Genomic DNA, 21,529 nt, shown 5'->3' with positions numbered 1-21,529 from the left:
TGGCCAGCTTTCAGTCACTTCCCCTGCCACCCCCAAGTGAATTGGGCCCTTCTGGTGCTGAAGCCCTGGGTGGGTGAGTTTGTGTGCGTTCTAGGACCATGTGGGCCTCTCCAATGGACTCTCCTGAGAGACTGGAAGTTTCTCCCACCACCCCACAAGTGTTTACTGCCAGAGTTTTGCGGCTTTGGTTTCCTATGCTGGAACCTTGGGTTGCGAGGTCTGTATCACTCACCATTTGTTCCTCCCAGCTTATCTGCACGTGAATGCGGAACTGCCCAGTCCACCAGCAGCTGCCTTGCCGTGTGTCCTCTCTGCTCCAGCTGCCTGTCTCCACCCCTCTTGCCAGTCTGGATGAATGTTTCTTCTTTAACTCCTTGGTTGTCAGACTTCCATACAGCTCGATTTCCCTCTACAAAGACTGACCACTGATTCTGTAATTCACATGGGAAATCAAAAGATCTAATAGCCTACCCATCACTTCGAGGGTTTTGGCTAAGGTCAAACATAAAATAGCCTACCCAGCCCTGAACAGTGTGGCTCAGTTGGCTGAGTAACGTCCATGGATCAGTGTTGCCGGTTCAGTTCCCAGTTTGGGCACGTCTGGGGTGTGGGTTGGCCCGTGGTTGGGGTGCATTTGAGAGGCAACTGATCAATGTTTCTCACACCAGTATGTCCCTTTCTCCCTCCCTTCTCCCCTAAGTAGAAAAAAGCCAACCCAACTTTTAAAATAAAGAAAATTGAAGGACTAACACTCCCCAGTCTTAAAACATTTATAAAGCCAGAATAATTAAGATAATGTGGAATTGGTGCAGAGATACACAAATACATCCATTTCTATCAGCAGTGCACAAGAGTTCCAATTTCTCTACATCCTTGCCAACACTTTTTTGATAATAGCTGTCATAATGGGTGTGAGGTTGCACTTCCCTGGTAATTGGGGATGTTGAGCATATTTTCATGTGCTTATTGGCCATCTGTGTATCTTCTTAGGAGAAATGTCTGAAGTTCTTTACTCATTTTTAATTGGTTTTTTTGTTAAATTGTAGAATTTTACACATTGAATGATTACTCATCAGACGCATGATTTGCATTTTCTCCCATTCTGTAGGTATAGATTGTCTTTTCACTGTTGATAACGTCCTTTTGATGGACACATTTTTTAAATGAAATCCAATTTAGTTTTTCTTCTGTTGCCTACACTTTTGGCATCATATCCAAGAAATTATCAACTTGAATTATAAAGCTCTCTCCACTTTCTTCAGAGTTTTTATATTCTTAGCTCTTAATGTTAATTTTTGTATACAATATGAGAGTCAAATTTCATTCTCTAGCATGTGAACATCAACTTTTCCCAGTAACACTTATTGAAGACTGCCCTTTCCTCATTGACTAGTCTTGGCACCCTTGTCAAAAATCATTTGGCCATGTATGCGAGGGTTTATTTCTGGGCTCTCTATTCTATTCCACATTGGTCTGTGTACCAGCGTTTATGCCATTACCATACTGTTTTGACTTCTGTAGCTTGGCAGTATGGACTTCCTTTTTATTTTTAAAACACACACTCTTTCTGGCTCACACTGAGTTCTTTTAATTCTTGAATGTTGCCTGAAGAGACCAGCACTCTGTGGCATCCTAATTTAGCCACAACCCAGGGACAATTGTGCCATCAGGTGCAGGGGAAGGTGCAACAAGCAGGTAAGTCATTCAACATGTCTAGTTTCTTTGGAAAAGAAAAGGCACAGTCTCTAGAGTAAAACTGTACGCCTTTATTCAACATGAGTCATTAAGATAAAATACAGTTGTCCATGTGCAGAAACATTATACATTCATTTTTGAAGGTAGTTTTATACAACCAACAAAAGGAATAGTCTAAAAGTGACAGGAATAAAGACGATAGTGAGGAGCTAAAAGGCAGAGTTTCTTCTGTCAAAGTGCTAAGGCCTACGTGCACAAAGATTTTTAAAGTGAACAAGACCAACATAAGGTCCTTTCTTCCATTCTGATTTCTCTTGGTGCTGGTGACAGTCTTAAGGTGAGATGCAGTGAGTCGTAGAATTAAGATGGGTTTTTTAAATACAGGCCATCGCACTTATGGCTAGGAAAAAGGCTTTAATTTCTAGGGTTTCATTTGTCACGTGCTCTCGATCTTTCATGACTCTATTTCATGACATCTCTAAGAACAAAGTTGCCCTTCAATCAGTAGTCCACTATTAGGGAACAAATATTTAGGTTCTTTCCAGACCAGAATCTATCTCCTTATGCAACAAAAGGGAAACCATATTTGAGACTCAGGAAGAGTTCTGTTAATTGAAAGCTTGTGCAGTCATTACATAAAGGTTCAGCAGGGGCCACTACTAAACTCTTAAAAATTGATACTGCCTGAAAACCTAAAATAGGAAGAACTGCGGACTTAGGATCAAAGTCTAACTCCATCACTCCCAAGCTCTAGGTATCTGAAAACATTAGACACTGGTCTTTGAATAAAACTGACCCAAGAAACATAAAATTTGATGTACCACACTTTCCATAGGAAGAACACAGGCTGGATGTAAAATAATAGTTCTAAAGTGTTATTTTTACATTTAATGTATTGTTTTCTCACTGGGCTAATCTGAATTTTAAATATTTAAAAAGGCCCATGATTAAAGTTAATAAAATTAAGTGCTGACTGAAGTTGGGTTAATAGTATTTATGAGCCAACGTCTGTGTCACTTGACAGACGCACAACCTGAAATCACGATCAGCAGCTAAAGCTGCAACTACAATTCGATAGAAAGCCATACGTAGCCCATAAAATGCCTCAAATCAAATTCGTGTTCCACTCAGCAAGTTGACGTTATCTTATGGGAACCCAAAACATTAAAAAAAAAAACCAGACTGTTTACTTAAACCTGGCTTAAATCCAATCCTGAGTTTACCTTTCTTCTTCCCTAGGCATTCTCAAGGTTCACGGTCAAGATGCAAATCAGGTGTTTTTAAATGTTCTACCACTTCTTTTGAGTTTGAAGAACCAAAACACCAAGTTAAAGTTACCTTTCAGAGAGAACCCACTATGTACTCCCATCCCATCTCCACAGCTGACCACCTTGGGCTCTCTTCCAGGCTCCATCTGTCCTTCCTGTTAAAAGGAAATCTTTCTAGGAGATGCCCTTTTTAGGTTAAGCCTGAAAGCTACATGGAGGTAGGATTCCTTTAGTTCATACAATCTCTATGAAAGAAACCCAATTTTCTATGTGAGGTCACCTAGTATTAGGAAAATGTAGGATATCCGCCCTCCTATTTCTTGGACGGAGATGAGACTACATTACCCTTAAAGTAAGAATTAGGACTTATGCCATTTAAGAGGGGTAGGGTTCTGTGGAAGCCTCTTTTGATTCAAGTTTTATCACTTAAGAGATGGCGGGGGGGAGGGAGGGAGCCAACCCTATAATATTAGAATAAAAAAAGGATACTAATTATATCCATCATGGAGAAAAAACAGGGAAGCAACATCTCTCTAGGGATAAACTTCTCACCAGACTACCAGATTGACCTTAAGGTATGCTGTCTTATCCCCTTTAGCTTCTCTGGGGTTATTTACCCACTTGTTATTAGGAAGTGTTCACTCAACATAAGATAAAGCATCTTTACTGACACACTGACAGGAATTACTTCAAAGGTACTGCTTTCGGCCTTTTCATCAATTTAGACCTCTAAAGATTGAAGTTTCTATCAACAACTAATCTTCCAATGATAGTTCCTCAAAAAAGGTAGATTTTATTAACATGGCTCCTCACTTCCACATTGTCGTCTCATCTAGGGGCAGTGTCTTTTCTTCATGGTTTGCCACTGTTTCACTCAGTGTCTCAAATGCTATTTCATAACCCATTGACACTTAACCTTCCAACATGTCTTGGGAAGTACAAAGCATGTATTACTCTGAGCCCTGAACTGGGCACATGCTGTATGGTTACTATGATAGCAAGACTGTTCACAATTTACCTAACTGCTTTTGTTTACCCGTGCATATAGCCAGACCTTCAGCAGTGCTTAGCACAAGTAGGTGTTCAATAAATATATGAATTAGTAAGTAGCATGCTCTATACACAAAAACAGCTAGAAACACTATGCAAAATCTGATTTCTGAAGACCTCTTGTGGTCATGTACTGTCGAAAAACAATGAACAGTTTCTAAGACTGCAATGTCGATAAAGTTGGGAATTCATGTTGAAGCTGTGTTCTGGTATATTGCTCTCTCACTCAACTGCAGACAAACTATACCTTTAGGCTCCTATGTCATTACCTGAATTAAAGTTTTACTTCCAGTGAGGTAGAAGGCCCGTTTAAATAATAATATGTACTGGAAATGGGGTGGGGGAGGTGTCTGTGTAAATGGTCAATGTGGTTCACACCCAAGTATTTCACCTTCATTCCTGTCTATTACATATGGGAATTATGAGGATGCAGATGCTCCCTGAGACTTAAGACATTTTCTTTAGAAATAGTGTATTTTCAGTAAAGATTTAGAGTTCTGTTGGATGGCTAAACTATCTTCAATGTCTTTGGGCAACCCCAATGTTTGAAATTTCAATTTCTGAAAAATAGTAAGGTTGCCATTTTTAAAAAAGCATTCTATATATCCTTATTAATTTCCAAAATATGCCTTTATCAATGAAAATAACCACAGCTAAGCAATTTGGGGGTGAACTAGTAAACAACAACAGTTTCATAGGTCATTAAGATAACATTCTTGGAATTCTATTTTCTTCCACGTCATCAAATAAATCTGTACTATTCATTGTTAAAGAGTGGGCTACATATATTTATTTCCAAAGACTATCTAGGTATCACTCTGCTTCCTCAACCATATCCTAAAACCAAGTATTTAAAATCACAAAATTACCTCTCTTAGGTATCAGGATTCCAAATTATGGGACTATGGGCAATTAACGTCTTCTGACACCTGGCTCAGTCCTCATTCTTATAAATGCGCTTCCTGACACTAGGGAGACCAAAATCCAAGTTCACCTACCTCTCCAGATCAATCAGGGACATAAAACTGGCTATGAAATTAATTTCTTGGAGAAAAATTGGCAAACAATTATCTTCATGAGATTATTTCTTTATACACTGCTTGGCCTAGAAAGTGTTGGCAGTGAATGTTTGTTAATGAATTATTAACCAGTGTGGAGAAAGAAAAATATATTTTCCCCTGAGATAATTTCTTAACCATTCTTTGTTTTAAAAGCAAACAATGAGCATTAAAAAAAAAAAAAAAAGAATGCACCCATCCTTTTTTTTTTTTTTTTTTTTTGGTCTTACATTCCCACTGACATTAAGTGATTAGGAGACAGGATAGTTTAAGGGTGAAACAGATGGACAGATTAAGAGACTTTAGTATTTTTACTACAGTTCTGAAAGAAATACATCGCCCTGATTTATCACCAAACTACTCCCTTCTACGCAAACTGTGGTAATCTTCCAATGGTAATATAAGGCAACAACTGAGGGCCTTACCCACACTGCTCTCAGATGTATGTGAGACCTCAAGATTCACCAAAAACTCCAAGGTTTTTATTTTCACTTTAATTATCTTTTACTTAATAAAATGAAAAATAAGAATATATGAATACATACAATCTATATACATATATTTATTGCAAATACTTAAATTTTTATGCAAAATGATTTTTTCTATATTTGTGAAAAAATATGACTTTTTAAATGGTGTTGACACCAACTTCTCTGTACATACCCTCAATTCCAACGTTAACAATTCCTTTAAAAAGGCAACAAGACACAAAAGTTTAGCATTTACCAAACCAGTCTGTACAAACCTTATAGCCAGAAGGGAAAAAAAATAGCTTGTGGTAAATAAGTCAATTTTCCTTTAAAATAAAAAATAAACTCCAAAACCATCCCCCTTATTGCGTTTTTCGGAAAAAATCTGAGTATCTTTAGAGTAACTTCCTCTGAAATCATTTGTGCCTTAACAGTGAGGTCCTACATTAAACAGACCATACATGAGAAATTCAAAGTCTTCCACTGTCACTTTTTACATAGATATTAAAATATATATTACTTAAAATATATTACTGGAAAGCTATTTTTAAAATTGATCTTTAATAGTTGTATCAAATGTAAAGCATTAATAAAAAATAAAGTAACCAAGAATCTATGAAGCTCTTCAACTTTAGGAAATGTTTTACCTATTGTTTTCTTTCAACAGGTATGTAGGTATTGAAACATGGTAGGAAAGGTCCCTGCCTATCATCATGTTTCTCAGTCTCTTTGGACTATTCTATAAACGGAGCTGAAAACTACCCTTGGCCAAGTTTTGTACTTAGCACATTGTTGTAACGTAACGGGGAGACTTTTCCCTTCTTGTCGTAAAGTCAAACTCCTTGGTGACAGAGTAAGGCAACCCTGGCACTGCTCACTGACAGTGAGTTCTAGAAATAAATAGCAGTGTAATGACCAAAGAAGACCCCCTCATTACAACAAATCATTTCACCCAGAAGTTTTTCAAAGGACTCTAAGGCAGAAAATGGCAATAATAAGCAATCAGGATGATGACTGTCAGGTCATGAATATGTATGAATTTACACCTTCACCTGGAAGGCAGTGAGGTCTTCCTTTGGCTATTTATTTAAATCTGAGATAATTTCCTAAACTACTACATCTGTGTGCCCATAAAAGTATGCTTCTCCTACCCCAAGAAAAAGGACACATTAATCAGACCTTATTCTTTAAAATGTTTCATGGGATACCACACAGAGCTTCAGTATTGTGAGCACTGGAGTTAAGGAATAAAAGCAGAGCAAACTCCAGGTTATTTGGCTTTATTCTGTATTTAATTGGATGGAGAATTTCAGTCAAAATTCTTTAAGATTTAAGATTCAGGGAGCCTTCTCTACTAGACAACTCACAACAGTCCTAAGCGAGACTGAGACGGTGCACTGTTAACGCTACCTCCCAAGGTCACCTGCAGGGGGAGGTACTGAAGCACACCCCGGAGGCATAAGCCTCAGGCAAAATACCTGACTAGTGACTGGAAGCAGTGCCAACTTAGTACCACAAAAATAAACTCAGCACTTACTAGATTGAATTGAATGGTAAAGTAATTCTGAAAATCTAAGATACAAACTGCTTTAATGGTACCGGAGTACCATACTTTAACGATTTGCTTGTTCCGCCTTATTTTCAAGAGTTAGTTTGTAACTTTTTCTTCCTGCTCAGCTCATGACTTTCCACTTGAAACCAGTTTTGGAACAAATTGATGAATGGACTGCATTCAATTTATCACCAATTGAAGAGAACCTAACTGTTCTCTCATTTGGTCAATATTGAGGCAGTGTACCTAGCTGACAATTTTAGGGGCATTCATAAATGCAAGTATTTTATTAGCTGGGTATTATATTACTTTTGAAGAAAATCTGGTGAGCAGTAAATCTTACGACCATCTGCAAGAGCCTGGGTCAAGATGAACGGCACAATATGGTTTGCTCTCTAAATGAACTTGAAAATCCCTGATGCCTTTCCTCCTTTCCTGAATAGTCTATCCACCCTCAGATTCAGGAAAGGTGCAAAGAAGAAAAGCCACTTTAATCAACGCAAATTGGTAACTGCTTAGCAAGTGCTCAGTTCTAAAACCCTCAACAACTTCCAGCACGCCGACCAGCCCTCAATCCCACCACTGAAGTGGGAGTGCAGAAGCTGGGCGTGGAAAGTTTTAACTAGCACCTCTCCCAATTACTCAGGGCACTGAAAGTTTGGAAACAGAACCATGGTTTCTATTTCTTACTGGTTCCTGGCTGAAGGAAATCCTTATCCCTGGATCCTTGCAGCTTTCATTTCTCTTAGCTATGTGTGTGCTGGAAGAAAAAGGGAACTTAGAAGGACATCGTATTGTCTTGGCTGAAACAAGAACAGAAATATTAATCCTCTATCTGCTTTGGGCCACAAAAAAAAAAAAAAAGAAAAAATCTGTTAAATAATGAGTTTTTTATGTAGTTTGAAAGTTCTGAAAGTGTAACACGGAAGGAGGGGAGGAGAGGGCAGAGCAAAGATTATTACTGCCTACTTTCTCCTAACCGGGAGTGTGGCTCACTTAAAAAATTTACACTATTCTGAACGTTGTAAATATCACATCCTGAATATTAAGTACAATTACAACTGTACTAGGTTACAGTAGAATTTTTACTTTACACACTTGAAATCAATATGCAAAATGATGCACACTGACAATACCCGATTGTTTAATAATAGCAAGTTCTGGTAAACTGTAGACTTACTTTAATGTTCTTTAACCACAACCTAAACATATATACCCCAAAATTCTTTAGTCACTAGATACAGGCTTAAAAACACAACAAAAAAGGAAAGAGAAAGTAAACAAGAACAAACAACAAAGCTTTGGAGGTAATTTTCTCCTTTCTAGAGATGTTCCCTTAGTCATTCACTGAAGCCCCTTTACATCAGAAATTCTAGTGCATAGACAGTAGTAATCCCAAACAGGGGACCTATTTCTAAAACAGGAAAAGAGCCTGACCTGTACTGTGTGTTTGTGCATATACGTCTTCAAAGTAACGTAAGATTACTCCATACTCCTCAGATGTGTGGGAGGTCAAAACAGGTTTAACAGAATGGGCAAATGTGGCATTAATGAGCTTTTCTAGCAACAGCTGACTACAGAACATTAGGTAACGGGTTGAGAGAGAAGAGGCTATGTTATTTCTAACGTTAAAACCCTTTTCCAAAGTTCTTTATGTTCAGTTCTGTACCTTTACTCCACTGGCCCAACAAGACACACAGTTCAAATCACCCTATCGCTAACACTTCCCTGTTAATTTTATACTTGTATTTCAAAGCTGCTTGTAAGCTCCCATGACTAATTTGGACATTACTGCTGGAACTGTTGCCCTGCCCAGACTATGGTAACATGAGGGGCCAGAGAGGCACACCCTTCACGGACCACATTCACTATCTCAGGGTAGTGGGATTAGGAATAGCAGAGGCACACAAATTGCATGCAGAGTACTTGGCAACAGTACTGGCTTATGGCAGTCAAGAACCAAGTCAGAGCTTTCAGAGTCTGAAGTACTAGCTGTGAAATTAATACCTTATCAAAAACTTGAACTTGAGAATGTTGCATCTAAGGTAAAGGGTATTCAGCAAACCCTGAATCCATATTCTTCAAAGGCTGAATAATCCATGTAAAGCCTACAGGCAGACACCGTCAGCATGAGTGCTGATTTCTCCAGACCATTTGTTCACTCCATCCTCTTCCTAGCCTCTTAGGAAAGTACAGAATAGAGACAAGCTTCCCTTCACCATGCATGGCATTAAACTTTTCTCAGTCACATGAAGTAGAACATAAACTTGAATTCAAAGTAATACATTATTACCTAAACACTTGGGAAAAATGTTAAAACAAAATGTGACTTATGTACATGATTTTTAAGTGCAAACTTGTCACAAATACACAAAGTCTTGCTTGACTTCGACTTACTATACAAGGTGCTCTTCCTCTAAAATATAAGATCTGCACTCTGTATTCCTGATTAAGTAACATCTGTCTTTTGACAACTGAAATCCACTTATTTCTGTCCACTTATTCCAAAAGGACACAAAAAAACACGTTGTCAACTCTTCCCTTCCTGCCTTCTCTACAGCATGTTCTCTTTCTAGTCTATCGAACAACAAGGCAGGAGACACACAGTTTAGAGGGACCAATACAATCATCATGGCAGAAAGCTCCACACCCCTTGCACATGATCATGGCTTTCAATCGGCAGTAACATTTTGAAGGCGTGTCCTCTATGCTGTTCTCTTCAGGAAATGCCTGAACAGGAATGGTCTGGCCATGGCTGCTAGGATTCATAGCTTGGCTAGCAGGGATGGTAGTGACAGTTACTGAAAAGGACATGACATCACTTACGTTGCTAGATACCTGGCTACAGTCAGGCATCCCTGGTACAGCAGAGTTATGGTCCATATCAGATGAGGTGGAGACATTGATCATGCCTCTGTAGCTTGACCCAATCTGCGTAGGGCTCCCATACAGTTTTGGGGTTTGCAGCGGTGGCAGGAGGAGAGGCTGATGGGTGGGACTGTTTGCAGGTGGAGGAAGAGCAGTGGAATTGAAAAGCTCAGGGCTGCTATGCATTGTCTTACCTCTCACTGCATGAGCCATTTTCTTCTGGGCTGCTTGAATAAAATCTCTGGTGAGGGTCTTTTCATCGAATGTTTGGCCTCTAGCGAACAGGTAATTCTCCTTGCTTACAGTGGTTTGCTCGTGCACTGGTGTCTCTGCCTTCACATTACTTTTAGCTAAACAATCAGTGGGTAGGGTTTCTCTACTGTGGGGGCCTGAACTTGCTTCACACTTGCCAGAACTCTGGGAAGCCAGGTCCTCATTCTTCACCACGACAGATTCTTGCTCATCGTCAGTACTTTCCTCGTCAGTATCTTCTCTGCCGCTGCTACTATCTCCTGTTGCATTTTTACAGTCTGGATATCCCATTTTCAAGGCCTCAGTGGGGCTACTTAAACAAAGACGGTCTTCAGGGTTTACAGAATGGGTCCTCCTAAAGCTCTCTGAGCCCCGGCCATAAGTGGAAATGTTAAGTAAGTAGTGACCTGCCATTGCAGGCTTCAAAGTCCTTCTGCCAGCAAAACCCAGCATGAACCGCTGGCTTGTGGAGATGTCTTCTAACTGGAAACCTGAGTGAGTTAAGTTGAACTGGGAGGGCTGCACAAATGAGAGAACATTCTGTCTCTGAATATGAACACTTTGGATGAGAGTCTGAAGGATCTGATCTTGGGTTGCTTTACTGAGTCCTTCTTGGTTTGTATCAATGCTCGAGTCTCTTAGATCCTTACCTGAAAAGAGATGAAGGGGTCTGGGAAGCTGGGAGAGATAGTTACTTTGTAAGGTTTTACCCAGTTGCTGTAGAGCTGGATGAGAAGGCCTCTCATGAACTTCCTCTCTGGGGCTGTTTTCTGGTACGGTGTTGGTGCCTGTGGGTGCTCCTGTCCCTATATCCTCTTTTGCAGTCAGCGGAACAGTTTTCATTTCAACTTTGGTGAGCGGTTTAGGCAGAATTTGCTCCATGGGAACATCTTTGCCCTGGAGCAGCTGAGTGACCAAAGGATTATTAGCAGGGATACTGGAGCTTGACCGTGAAATGGGTCCATTCATATTTGAAGAAGTTCCTGGAGTTTTAAGGCTAGACGCTGCTGGCAAAGTGCTCAAGGTTGGAACTGACCCAGTAGGTGCTACAGTTACACTGACCTGGGGTATAGAAAGTTTTTCTAAAGTGGCTGCTATTAATAAAGATGTCAAAGGGGAGGAAGTCATATCCACTGAAGCTCTGGCAGCTGTCTCTGCTGAAGCTGAAGAGTTTGGTGTGTTCTTACTAGAACCTGCTTTGGGCTCAACTGTGCCATCAGCTACAAAATGAACAGATGAGGCACCTGAGATTAGAGCAGGACCTGTTGGAGTAGAAGGTACTTTCTCCTGCCTGCAATGACTGGGCCCTTGGAAGTGGCTTAGAGAGGCCACTGTGGCTGCTGCCCTGGTGGTATTCAGTTTCTCATTATTCAATTTCCCTAAAGCTGGTGGGGGTGCATTAGTGTGAGCTGGTGATGGGATGCTTGTGCATGCTCCACTGATGGCAGATGTTGGACGCACTGAGGGGGTTTGCTGTAGTTGTGCTCCAGGGACACTGTGAGGCTGTGTCTGGCCTGGGATCTTGGTCTCAGATTGGGGCTGAGTCTCTGAACCACAGGGTAAAAGCTCTCTCGTACCTCCCCTGCTTCCAGTTCCTGCCAGTTCCAGTGTGGGACCCTTTCCAGTTTCTCTGATTCTGTCTGAGTCTGGACTCCCTCCTCTAGCATTTTTCCTTTCACCACCCTCTCCTGGACCTTGTCCACCCCCTGGGCCAGGTCCTGGAATGGTCCCTCCAACCGAGGCGGCTGCAGCAGCTGCGGCTGCAGCAGCAGCTGCTGCCCTCTGTGCTTTGACCAGCTGGGCTTTTGCTTTGATGTCTGCAAGAGTTCTGGCTCCTGTTCTGTTAGGACTAGTGATGGAGACTGGAAAACGAGCCCTGGGAGAGACCTGCGATGTAGGAAACAGCATGGGGGAGATTCTGGAGACCGGGATCTGAAAGAAGCAGGGTGGGGGGAAACCAACAGGGCTTAGTTTTCATTTACAAGAATAGCAAAACTTCATTAACACTTACATTTTTAGAGTAAGATGAACACTACAACACCTGGGATGAAGATGGGAGGTCTCTGCTGCAAGACCAAATCATGCAGACAGCAACACAATTTTTTTTAGGTTCCTTCCACCTCCTCTTCTGATACCAAAGACTCTTCTCTCCCTCAACACCTGCTCCCACTACTTCAAATCCCCATACTTCTTTCTCAACTCTCTCTTACTGTCACGACTACTTACAACTGCTTATCATTTAAGATATAAACCTTTCTATGGCATCTGCATTTTCAAATGAGCATGTGAAGGAAGAAAGAGAAAGAAAGGAATAGTAAAAAACACAAATGTCTTTTACTACTTCTAGGCTTTACTATCAAGGTCATGGGGGAAAGTCTTGCTCTGTTCTATTCTACGTATGCCCCTTCTGCCCATCCCCAGTGGGAGTGTGTATGTCACGTATATAGTATTTACCAGTCATTCTCATGCCTGGCTGGCACTAAACTTACTTACCCTGTGGAGCTTTTGAAAAATACATATGCTCTGAGCCCTATCCCAAAATTTGCAAATTAGACCCCTAGGGGGGGCAATACTTTTCTAAAAAGCATCCTGGTGCATCATCAGGTTTAAAACCACCAATATTGCTATCATAAAATACCACATCTGGGAAGGGATGGGGGGACTGGGTGAAAAAGGTAAAGGGATTGAAGTACAGACTGGGAGTTACCAAAGAGTCGTGGTATATATAAAGTACAGCATAGGAAATATAGTCAGTAATGTGGTAATAACTATGTATGGTGCCAGTTGGATAATGGAAATGTCAGGTAGAATACTTTGTAAAGTATAAGATTATCTAACCACCATGCTGTATGTATGAAACTAATATAAAATAATAGTAAATGTAAGCTGTAATTGAGAATTTTTAATTAAAAAAATAAAAAAGAAAATACATCTTAAAAACCAAATCACATACCTTACAATTTAAATAGAATCATTATACCAATAAACTAATTAAAAATTAAGACATATAGCCCTGACTGGTGTGGCTCAGTAGACTGAGTGTCGGTCTGTGAACCAAGGGGTTTGATTCCCAGTTAGGCACATGCCTGGGTTGCAGGCCAGGTCCCCAATAGAGGGCGCTTGAGAGGCAACCAACCACACATTGCTATTTCCTCTTTCTCCCTCCCTTCCCACTCTTTAAAAATAAATAAAATCTTTTTAAAAAAATACCATATCTGAAAGGGATCTCCTCCTGTTTGAACAATACTTTGAGAGCTACTGGAGTTAATTAGAACACATCAAGAGTTTAAAGCAGCAAATAACTGTTACAGATGTTCTATGGCATTTAACTTAAAAGAAGAAAAATTAAGTCACTAAGCTCTAAGAATATGCATGTCATGTTTCTGGAACTCCTTAAAATTAAGAATTATAAGGTCAATAAAGATTGTTCATTATTTGCAGCTCCCATTTCTCAAAAGGTTAGCAGTCCTAAAAAACGGATTCTCTGTCGTTCAGGCGTTAAAGCTATGGGATTTGTGGCATTTATCACAAAGTCCATATATTTGACATCATGAGATACACCTAATCTCTCTTAAAGCTGAATCTACTGTGTATCTAATTGCCCACAGTATTTCAGAAGCTGCTCACAGTAAGAAAGGAGTAACTGTCACCCCTTGGCAATATCATCTAGACAGGATCACCAATTCAGGAAAAATATAGATGAAACTAAAAAATTAAAGACAAAAAAGTGAAAGCACAGCTATTTAAGGGAATCATACATAGGGACAAACGACCTTGCATTAGAATGATCTTGACAGTAACATACCCAACACAATAAATGATACCTATCATAATGCCTGAAAATCATTAACATGTTAAATAAATAATGAAAATCATTAAAGTGGTTAAAATGAAAAGTTTTAATATTATTAAAACAATTTTCAATTATTTATGTAAACAGCCCTATTACCTGTTTATGTGGAATAAATGAGATCTTACACTTTCTAACTACAAAACCATTCAAAGTTGTCTAGGCACTAATAGTAATTTTACTGAGAAGCCCTAACCCTGGTAGAGAAAAGGAATTAAGATTTTTTTCTTTTGAAATATATACTGAATGGAAAAATTGCAATGTGTGTTGGAATTTCCCTTCTCTCTATATCTGTATATATGTATTCATGTAAACATACATAAGCACCTATATGACTTCATATACATATACATGTATAACATTTGTAATAAAATTCAAATTTTGTTTTTCTACTTAAATTTTGCTTAAAAGGTATTGATTGTTTCATTATAAATTGATTTAAGCTTTGTCTCAGAAAGCAAGATTTGAAATAGAATCTAAGGTAAAATTATACTTACAAAAGCAATTTCTAATAGAAAGTCTTTTGGGGGGATGAGGAAGGAGAAGCAAAAGAAAAAAAAACAAATATAGTGCTAACTTGGTCACAATGGGTTTAAGTTTTCAGTGTTGAGCATCTTTGGACTAGCAGACTATCATGTAAATCAGCCTCTTCACAGGTGAGGAAATAAAAATGATAGATCTTACCAAGTGTCATTTATATCCAGTAAAACCTAAAGTGTAACTCATCTCTCAGGCCTGGAGATTAGTTCTGGCTGATATTCATTAAATAAAGGTTCCTAATATTTTTGTAAAAAAAGTAAAAACAATTATCATATAAATCAGAGTATCTGGCAAATCATGACAGTATATTCATGGTAGAAAATTATCAATAAGGAGAGATTCCTAAGTACTGAAACCATAAATCTTAAAAATAAAAAGTTATAAAGAACATACTATTAATAAGCGAAATAAGAAATAGGAATAACATGGTGCAAAAAATGGGTCAAGTACTAGTAACTGAAGGTTTCCAAAGGATATTTCCTGACAGAACTAACTTTGATTCACCTAACTTAAATTTAAAAAGGGGGAAGGGGAGTATTTCCCTATGGCTTATTTTTCTACTTATATCCTAATGTGAATGAATACCCAGTGCCTGGGCTCATCATAGACAAAATGGTATTAATAAATGCTATTAATAAAAAAGTATTAATAAACTAGTAATTAAGTGAATGAAAGGACTGCAAACTGATCCTAGGCACAAGCCCAAATATTAATAAACCTTTAGATCAAAAGTAAAAATGTGTTTGGGTTTTCAAAGGTACACTACTGATTCGATGCAGCCTTTACATACTGAGGTAGACACTGCTATAGGAATTTGAAAGATCTGACACATAGCAATACAAGGTTAAAATGGAAATTATTGACATATCCTAAGCAGTAGAGCTTAATTAGCAGGACTGTTTCATCTTACCAATGTCCTTCAAGTAACCAGTGGTGAGTCATGGAAGCCACACACATTTCCTTTGAAAGGATGGAACTAAAGGTAGCTCTAGATCCACACAACATTAAATCAGTTACGTCAGTAAGAAAAAGGCCAAGGTACACTTAAATATAATGGCTCTTGGTACAAATATATGATCTCTTCATCACACCAATGGCCTTATGTTTATCATTATACTTCTTATTTTGCCACAAGACAGAATAATTTCCATAACTGTCTTAAGAAACAAGAGTAGCCAGCAGGGGGTGGATGGAGGTGGTTTAGATCAGATATGCAGGTCACCTTATTCAAACACCAACAAATATCTGTAGGAATGCATCTATCTCTACATGGCTGTTTATTAATAATTTTATTCATGTAAGACCACAGATACATGTACATCAAATATACACAACTGCTTCTGTATTAAGAAATTCTACAAATTACTTGAAATTTGGAAGGTATGACCAAGAACTTAGTGTTCAGGCCACCTCTCTCTTTCAGTTCTTCCCATTCTCTTACCTTGAGAGGTGGTACTTTCCGCACTTGGACCCTGTCCCCTCTACTGAGAAAGGGCTGTGGAGAGACTTGAAATGGCTGCTGGTGCTGGCGATTTTCGGTGACACGCGGCCTTTTCTCCCAGCTCATAGGGGCCTCTTCTTGGGTTAGAGATTTCCTCTTGAGGCTTTCTGGGCTGTGATCGACCAGAGTTGATGAAGGCTCTTTTGTAGTGGTCTCCTGTGCACTTGCTTCTATTATGGGCTTCATTACTGATTTCTCCACTCCAGGACTCTTGGGCTTGCTTGGAGACTTAACTAAAGCTTCTTGGCTTTCATTTTTATTACAAGTAGAAGCTATAGTGAGATGATTCTCTTTCTCAGATTCCTGTTCAACAGAGGGAACTGGCTTCTGTTCCAAGACATCCTCATCCTTTGGACATTTGATGGGAAGAATGATGCAAAGCTCATGTGTGTCACTAGCAGAGGAAAGTAGGGGCTCTGTGGATTTAGAGTTTGGCTGCACCTTGTCTTGGCTTTCATGCTCTTCTTTTCGGACGGGTGACGGCATACACACTACTTCTTTAGGCTCTACCTGAGGAATTCCAGGGACTACACTGACAGGAGAGGCCTCTGAAGGAAGTAAGGATTTTGGTTGCTCAGCTAGGATTTTCTTTACTTTGGGATCACTGGGTGAAGCTGTCAATTTCTTTGAATCCTCAAGGCTCAGGCCAGAACTAAAAGGTGAAAGAAAGAAATATTCTATTTGAGAAATGGCCCATGTTATTGAAAGCAGTATGAAATAATGGTATATGGCAATGCGTAGAGGAACCTGATACATAGTAGGTTTTCTTCATATAATATCTTCATTATTATTATTAGTGAAGATTCTGGAGCCAGAGTGCCTGGATTCAAATCATGGCTCTGACACTAACTATCCATGTGATATTAAAGTTAGTGACTAGCCTTCTGTGCCTCAGTTTCTTCAACTGTGCACTGAGGTTAATCATTTCATAGTGTTGCTATGATAATTAACTAAGTTAATGCATGTAAAGTACTTACAACAGTACCTCACCCATAATAAAAGTTTAGTAATGTTAATTATTATCATTATTACTTCCTGTTATAAAAGGGCCACAATGTCTAGAGACATGCATCACAGACAAGGGAAGTGAAAGAAGGCCAAGACCCACGCACCCTGATACTGTGAGTTTGGACTGTGATTAGCTCTGCTCTGCAGTACCTGTAGAAAGACTAGCTCAAAAAAACCTAAGAGACCCTGAAGGGATAGTAGGAAAGTTGGATGTCAATGTTCTCCAGAGGTTGAGAATTTTAACTCTGAGTTTTGGAAAGCCTATTTAAGTTTCTCTTGGTGTAGCCCTATAATTCTAAGATCCAGTGCCTGAGCTATCCTGGGAGTGAAGACCAACTGGGACTTCCATAGTGTGGCCTAAGAGGTAGGCCACTCTGCAGCCACCACCAGAGACTCCCCCTAATGTTTTAGAACACTGTTTAATAGGAAGCACTGGTGGTTCAGTGGTAGAACTCTTGTCTCCCATTTGGGAGAGCTGGGTTTCATTCCCTGCCTATGGGTTCAGTTTCTGGTTTATGCATTCTAGAATACTGTCTAACAGGCAAAATCAAGGGAGACCTCTTTGGTGACTTCAAGTAATCAGTACTGCACCCCTGAGATGGAACAGACAAGGACAAAACTGAACAGAAATCAAAACCATTCCTTCTAGCCCTGACTGGCATTGCTCAGTGGGTTAGGCATCATCTGGCAAAGCAAAAGGTTGCTGGTTCAATTCCCAGTCAGGGCACATGCCTGAGTTGTGGGCCAGGTACCCAGTTGGGGCACATGCAAGAGGCAACCAATCGACATTTCTCTTCCACATTGATTTTTCTCTCCATCTCTTTCTCCCTCCCTTCCCCTCTCTCTAAAACAATACATTAATTTTTAAAATTCCTTCTATAAACTGAAAAAAAGTAAGAGCTGAAAACAGAAGGATACAACTACTGTAATGCTCTATCTGCCTAGTGTAGAAAAAATGAACAGTATTTATTGAATACCTGATATGTATAATAATGGTCTACATGTACACACACCATCATTTCCATGTAAGAACTCAGCTCACACCAATAACATAAAAAAAAAATCAGTATATGAGAATGTTAACCTGAATAGGAATCATTTCCTAAAGGACCACGAAGGGGTCAGTGAACACTATTTGAAGATAAGGAAGAGAGCCAACAGTTCTCAAGCAGTGGTCATGGAGTCTCCTTAAAGGGCAGCCATTAGGCATGCAGAGGAATGAGAGGAGACTAACAAGTTAAGACTCTGGGTGTTTGATCCTATTTCAAGCAAAACAGCTCCACTGTCACCTATTTCAATGTCCCCCATTAAGACTTCATTTGGAATTTTTATTAGAAAAACTGATTTGGACCACAGCCCCTTTAGAACAGGATTTATATCTTGTTTCAGATATACGAGGTCTGTCCAGTGAAAGTCTAGCCATTGTTAATATAAGAATGGTTTGCACGACATCGACGTAACCTGGCAGCCAAGGAGAGTGGACCAGAACGCGCACGTGTGAACAATGACTTCCCTGCACTAGTCAGTGGGGGTGGCAAACTGCTGTGCGTGAGCATGTGTGCTGTGTGGCTGTCACATTCAAAATGAGCGAGCAGAGCAATGAATCTGCATCAAATTTTGCATTAAGCTTGAACATTCCTCCAGCTAGAAATTATTGGGACTTTTCAAAGGCTGCAGCTATGGGCAACTGGTGATTGGAAGCTTCATCAGGACAACGTGCCCACTCATGCATCACACCTTGTGCAGAGTTTTTCAGCGAAACATCAAATCACCCAGGTGACTCAGCCCCGCCTACAGCCCAGATTTGGTGCCCTGCAACTTCTGTCTTTTCTCAAAACTAAAATCACCTTTGAAAGGGAAGAGATTTCAGACCGTCGATGAGATATCAGGAAAATACGACGGGGCAGCAGATGGCGATTGGGAGAACTGTGTGAGGTCCCAAGGTGCCTACTTTGAAGGGGACTGAGGCGTCATTGTCCTATGTGCAATGTTTCTTGTATCTTGTATCTTCTTCAATAAAAGTCTCTATTTCGTGTTACATGGCTGGATACCTTCTGGACAGACCTCGTATATCTCCAGGGGTGCCTTTTAAAGAGGAGAGGCTGTTTAATTAAAATTGGATTTAACAGTCCTTAGTACAGGATTCCTAGGGTTCTTAGTGATCTAGATGTTGCTACATTGTGGGATTAAAATTAACTACTGTAAGAAATATGCAGAACTTCAGTAGTCTTATATTTTCCAAAGTTACTGGAAGAAAAGCCAATTGATTCAAAGAAAGACTCCAATTCAAGATAATTAAAATCCAATGGTAATGTTTTAAGAGCTAAAGATCATGAGTAATCCAACTTTGTGCACTTGAGATTCATAGAGAAAACATTTTCTTGGTAAAAAAGAAATGGTGAAAAAAATTGAGGGAAATTGAGGACTACATATTCTTGAAAGGTAATAAGATTAAGTACCACATGACATATAGGAATTAACAGAATCTATCTTGATATTACCTCTGACCATAGTAGCTTTCAAAGAATTGTTCTTTCCACGGCTCTACTTTTTTCTCCTTCTCAATCTCTTGTCGAATTCTCACCTGCATCTCAGGTGTAAACTCACCTACAATGTACCAAAAAGAAAAAAAGATAGTCAACAGAAACACACTGCAACTTTTAACTATTTGTAAATCATGAAGAACTCATAAAGGACTCCGATTACCATCCTGTGATAGCAATACAAATTTGCCCAAATTCCTCACTGTAAGGGAGCACCTAAATGCCAGTAGGTGAAACAAAAATACTTGCACACCCCACGTAGTTTTCAGTACGTGGCTCAGGTCAACTGGGTCTCTTTCCTGGGCTTTCCTTGTAGGACTTACCTCCCTCCTGCTTCAAACAGCATAGTCCCTACAGATTTATCCTTAACTGTGAATTTCTAATTGCTTTCCCCTGGAAAAATACTCATGAGCTTTCAGTAAATAATGCCACCGGGCATTTTATTATTTTAAGGTTCTGTTTCTCCAAGGGAACTTGTGTTTTAGGCCTTTCATCTCTAACTGTATTAGAACAGTTTGTGGCCCTGATTAAAATTATTTAAGATTCCAGCAAAAAGGTAGAAAGTTACTTTAGAGTTGTTAGTTTTCTAATTGTACCACTCTGATGCCCTAGCAACAAGGTGGACAACGTGCCGAAGACCCAGCTGCTCTGAATATGCCATTTATTTGCATATACTACCAACCACCTCAATCCTTTCCAGTCCATCAGCAGAAAACAGTCAATGTGCTTGGCAGACCATCTTCACACTTGTGGCTCAAAAAGGCTGCTCCCTTTACACTCTAATACCCAGGACACTGGGAAATAAGAGGTGAAAATGGCAGACTTGAAGTTTAAAACCTCCTGGGAGTAAGAACAGGGAAAGGAAAAGTTTTAGGAAATTGTGGAAACCTCAGTCCTGAGCATATGAAGAGAAAAGAGGAATTTGGCTGTCAAAATCCAACCTAGAACTTGTGATCTTTTGTTGAGTCTACTGTGTATAATAATAGAAAGGGGAATAAAAGTATTTAATGTACTGAACTCTATTCAGATGTATACAGTTTTCAGTTTTGCTGCTCCAAAAGTGTTATCACTTGACTATAGGTATGGCAGTGACTGCTCGTATGAAAAAGACAACACTGATAATAATCAAGGTAACACTGTTAATACCTACTTTAAAAAATGGGGGTTTGGAAGTCATAGATCCTTTATCAAATTATTCTTCAGGAAAGGCACTGGTAGTGAGTGTTTTAAAGTGCTATGGTGATTTCAATTCTTTCAGAAAAAAAGGGTCTCTGCTCATGGAAATCTTTAAGAAACAGAAAGAACCAAAGTAACCAGCAAAGGATCCCTTCTACACAGAAATGGTTCTAAAAAGAAAAAGAGTAAGGGAAAAGTCAACAATTTCGGTGAACAATATAGCTATTAATTAGCCAGTCAATTAACTCTTGATTGCCAATGTATCTGACAAAAAGGATGAATAGCATTCCTAATGCTCTCCTTAATGTATTTCTTCTAAAGCTTTTCACACTTCCTTTAACACAGCTAGTGGTTTTAATAATGAGTGCATATTAGAATCACTTGGGGGAACTTAAAAAAGAGAGGGTAGAATGGACTAGAGTCGCATGAGGAGAGACTGGGGTTTGTGGTTCTAGAGAGAGCTGAAGTGACAGTACATGATCCGTGTGCTGAGTCATTCCCCCACACTGCAGACACCATCTTTCTTGGTTGGAGCAGTCCCCACCATATGGTATTAGCCTGGGGGAAAACAACAGCCCCAACCTCTAGGCTCTCTCCCGACCGAGGAATCTGTGTGGTCCAGGGTCTGGGAAGAATCAGCGAGTGTCAGTAATTGACTTGTATGGCTTTCAGGTGGGGGTCATTCTCCCCACTTTCCC

At 39.6% G+C, this 21,529-nt stretch overlaps 1 protein-coding gene across 6 annotated transcripts in view; it reads right to left on the bottom strand.

Annotated features, from left to right (window-relative positions):
• Window positions 1-1,746: 1,746 nt before the first annotated feature.
• The window catches only part of ASXL2 (ASXL transcriptional regulator 2), a 113,466-nt gene continuing 93,683 nt past the window's right edge, over window positions 1,747-21,529 (bottom strand). For all 6 annotated transcript variants that reach the window (XM_053925773.2, XM_024552535.4, XM_024552539.4 and 3 more), the window contains 3 exons: window positions 19,614-19,719; window positions 16,045-16,756; window positions 1,747-12,145 (listed from right to left, as the gene is read on the bottom strand). In XM_053925773.2, coding sequence (XP_053781748.1) covers window positions 9,671-12,145; window positions 16,045-16,756; window positions 19,614-19,719 — 3,293 coding nt within the window. In that variant the 3' untranslated portion in view covers window positions 1,747-9,670. The remainder of the gene's footprint in view (window positions 12,146-16,044; window positions 16,757-19,613; window positions 19,720-21,529) is intronic.

Source organism: Desmodus rotundus, chromosome 5, assembly GCF_022682495.2.
Source record: "Desmodus rotundus isolate HL8 chromosome 5, HLdesRot8A.1, whole genome shotgun sequence".
NCBI lineage: Eukaryota > Metazoa > Chordata > Mammalia > Chiroptera > Phyllostomidae > Desmodus > Desmodus rotundus.
Note: the sequence above shows the minus strand (reverse complement) of the source record. Positions and strands in the feature narration are given on the sequence as shown.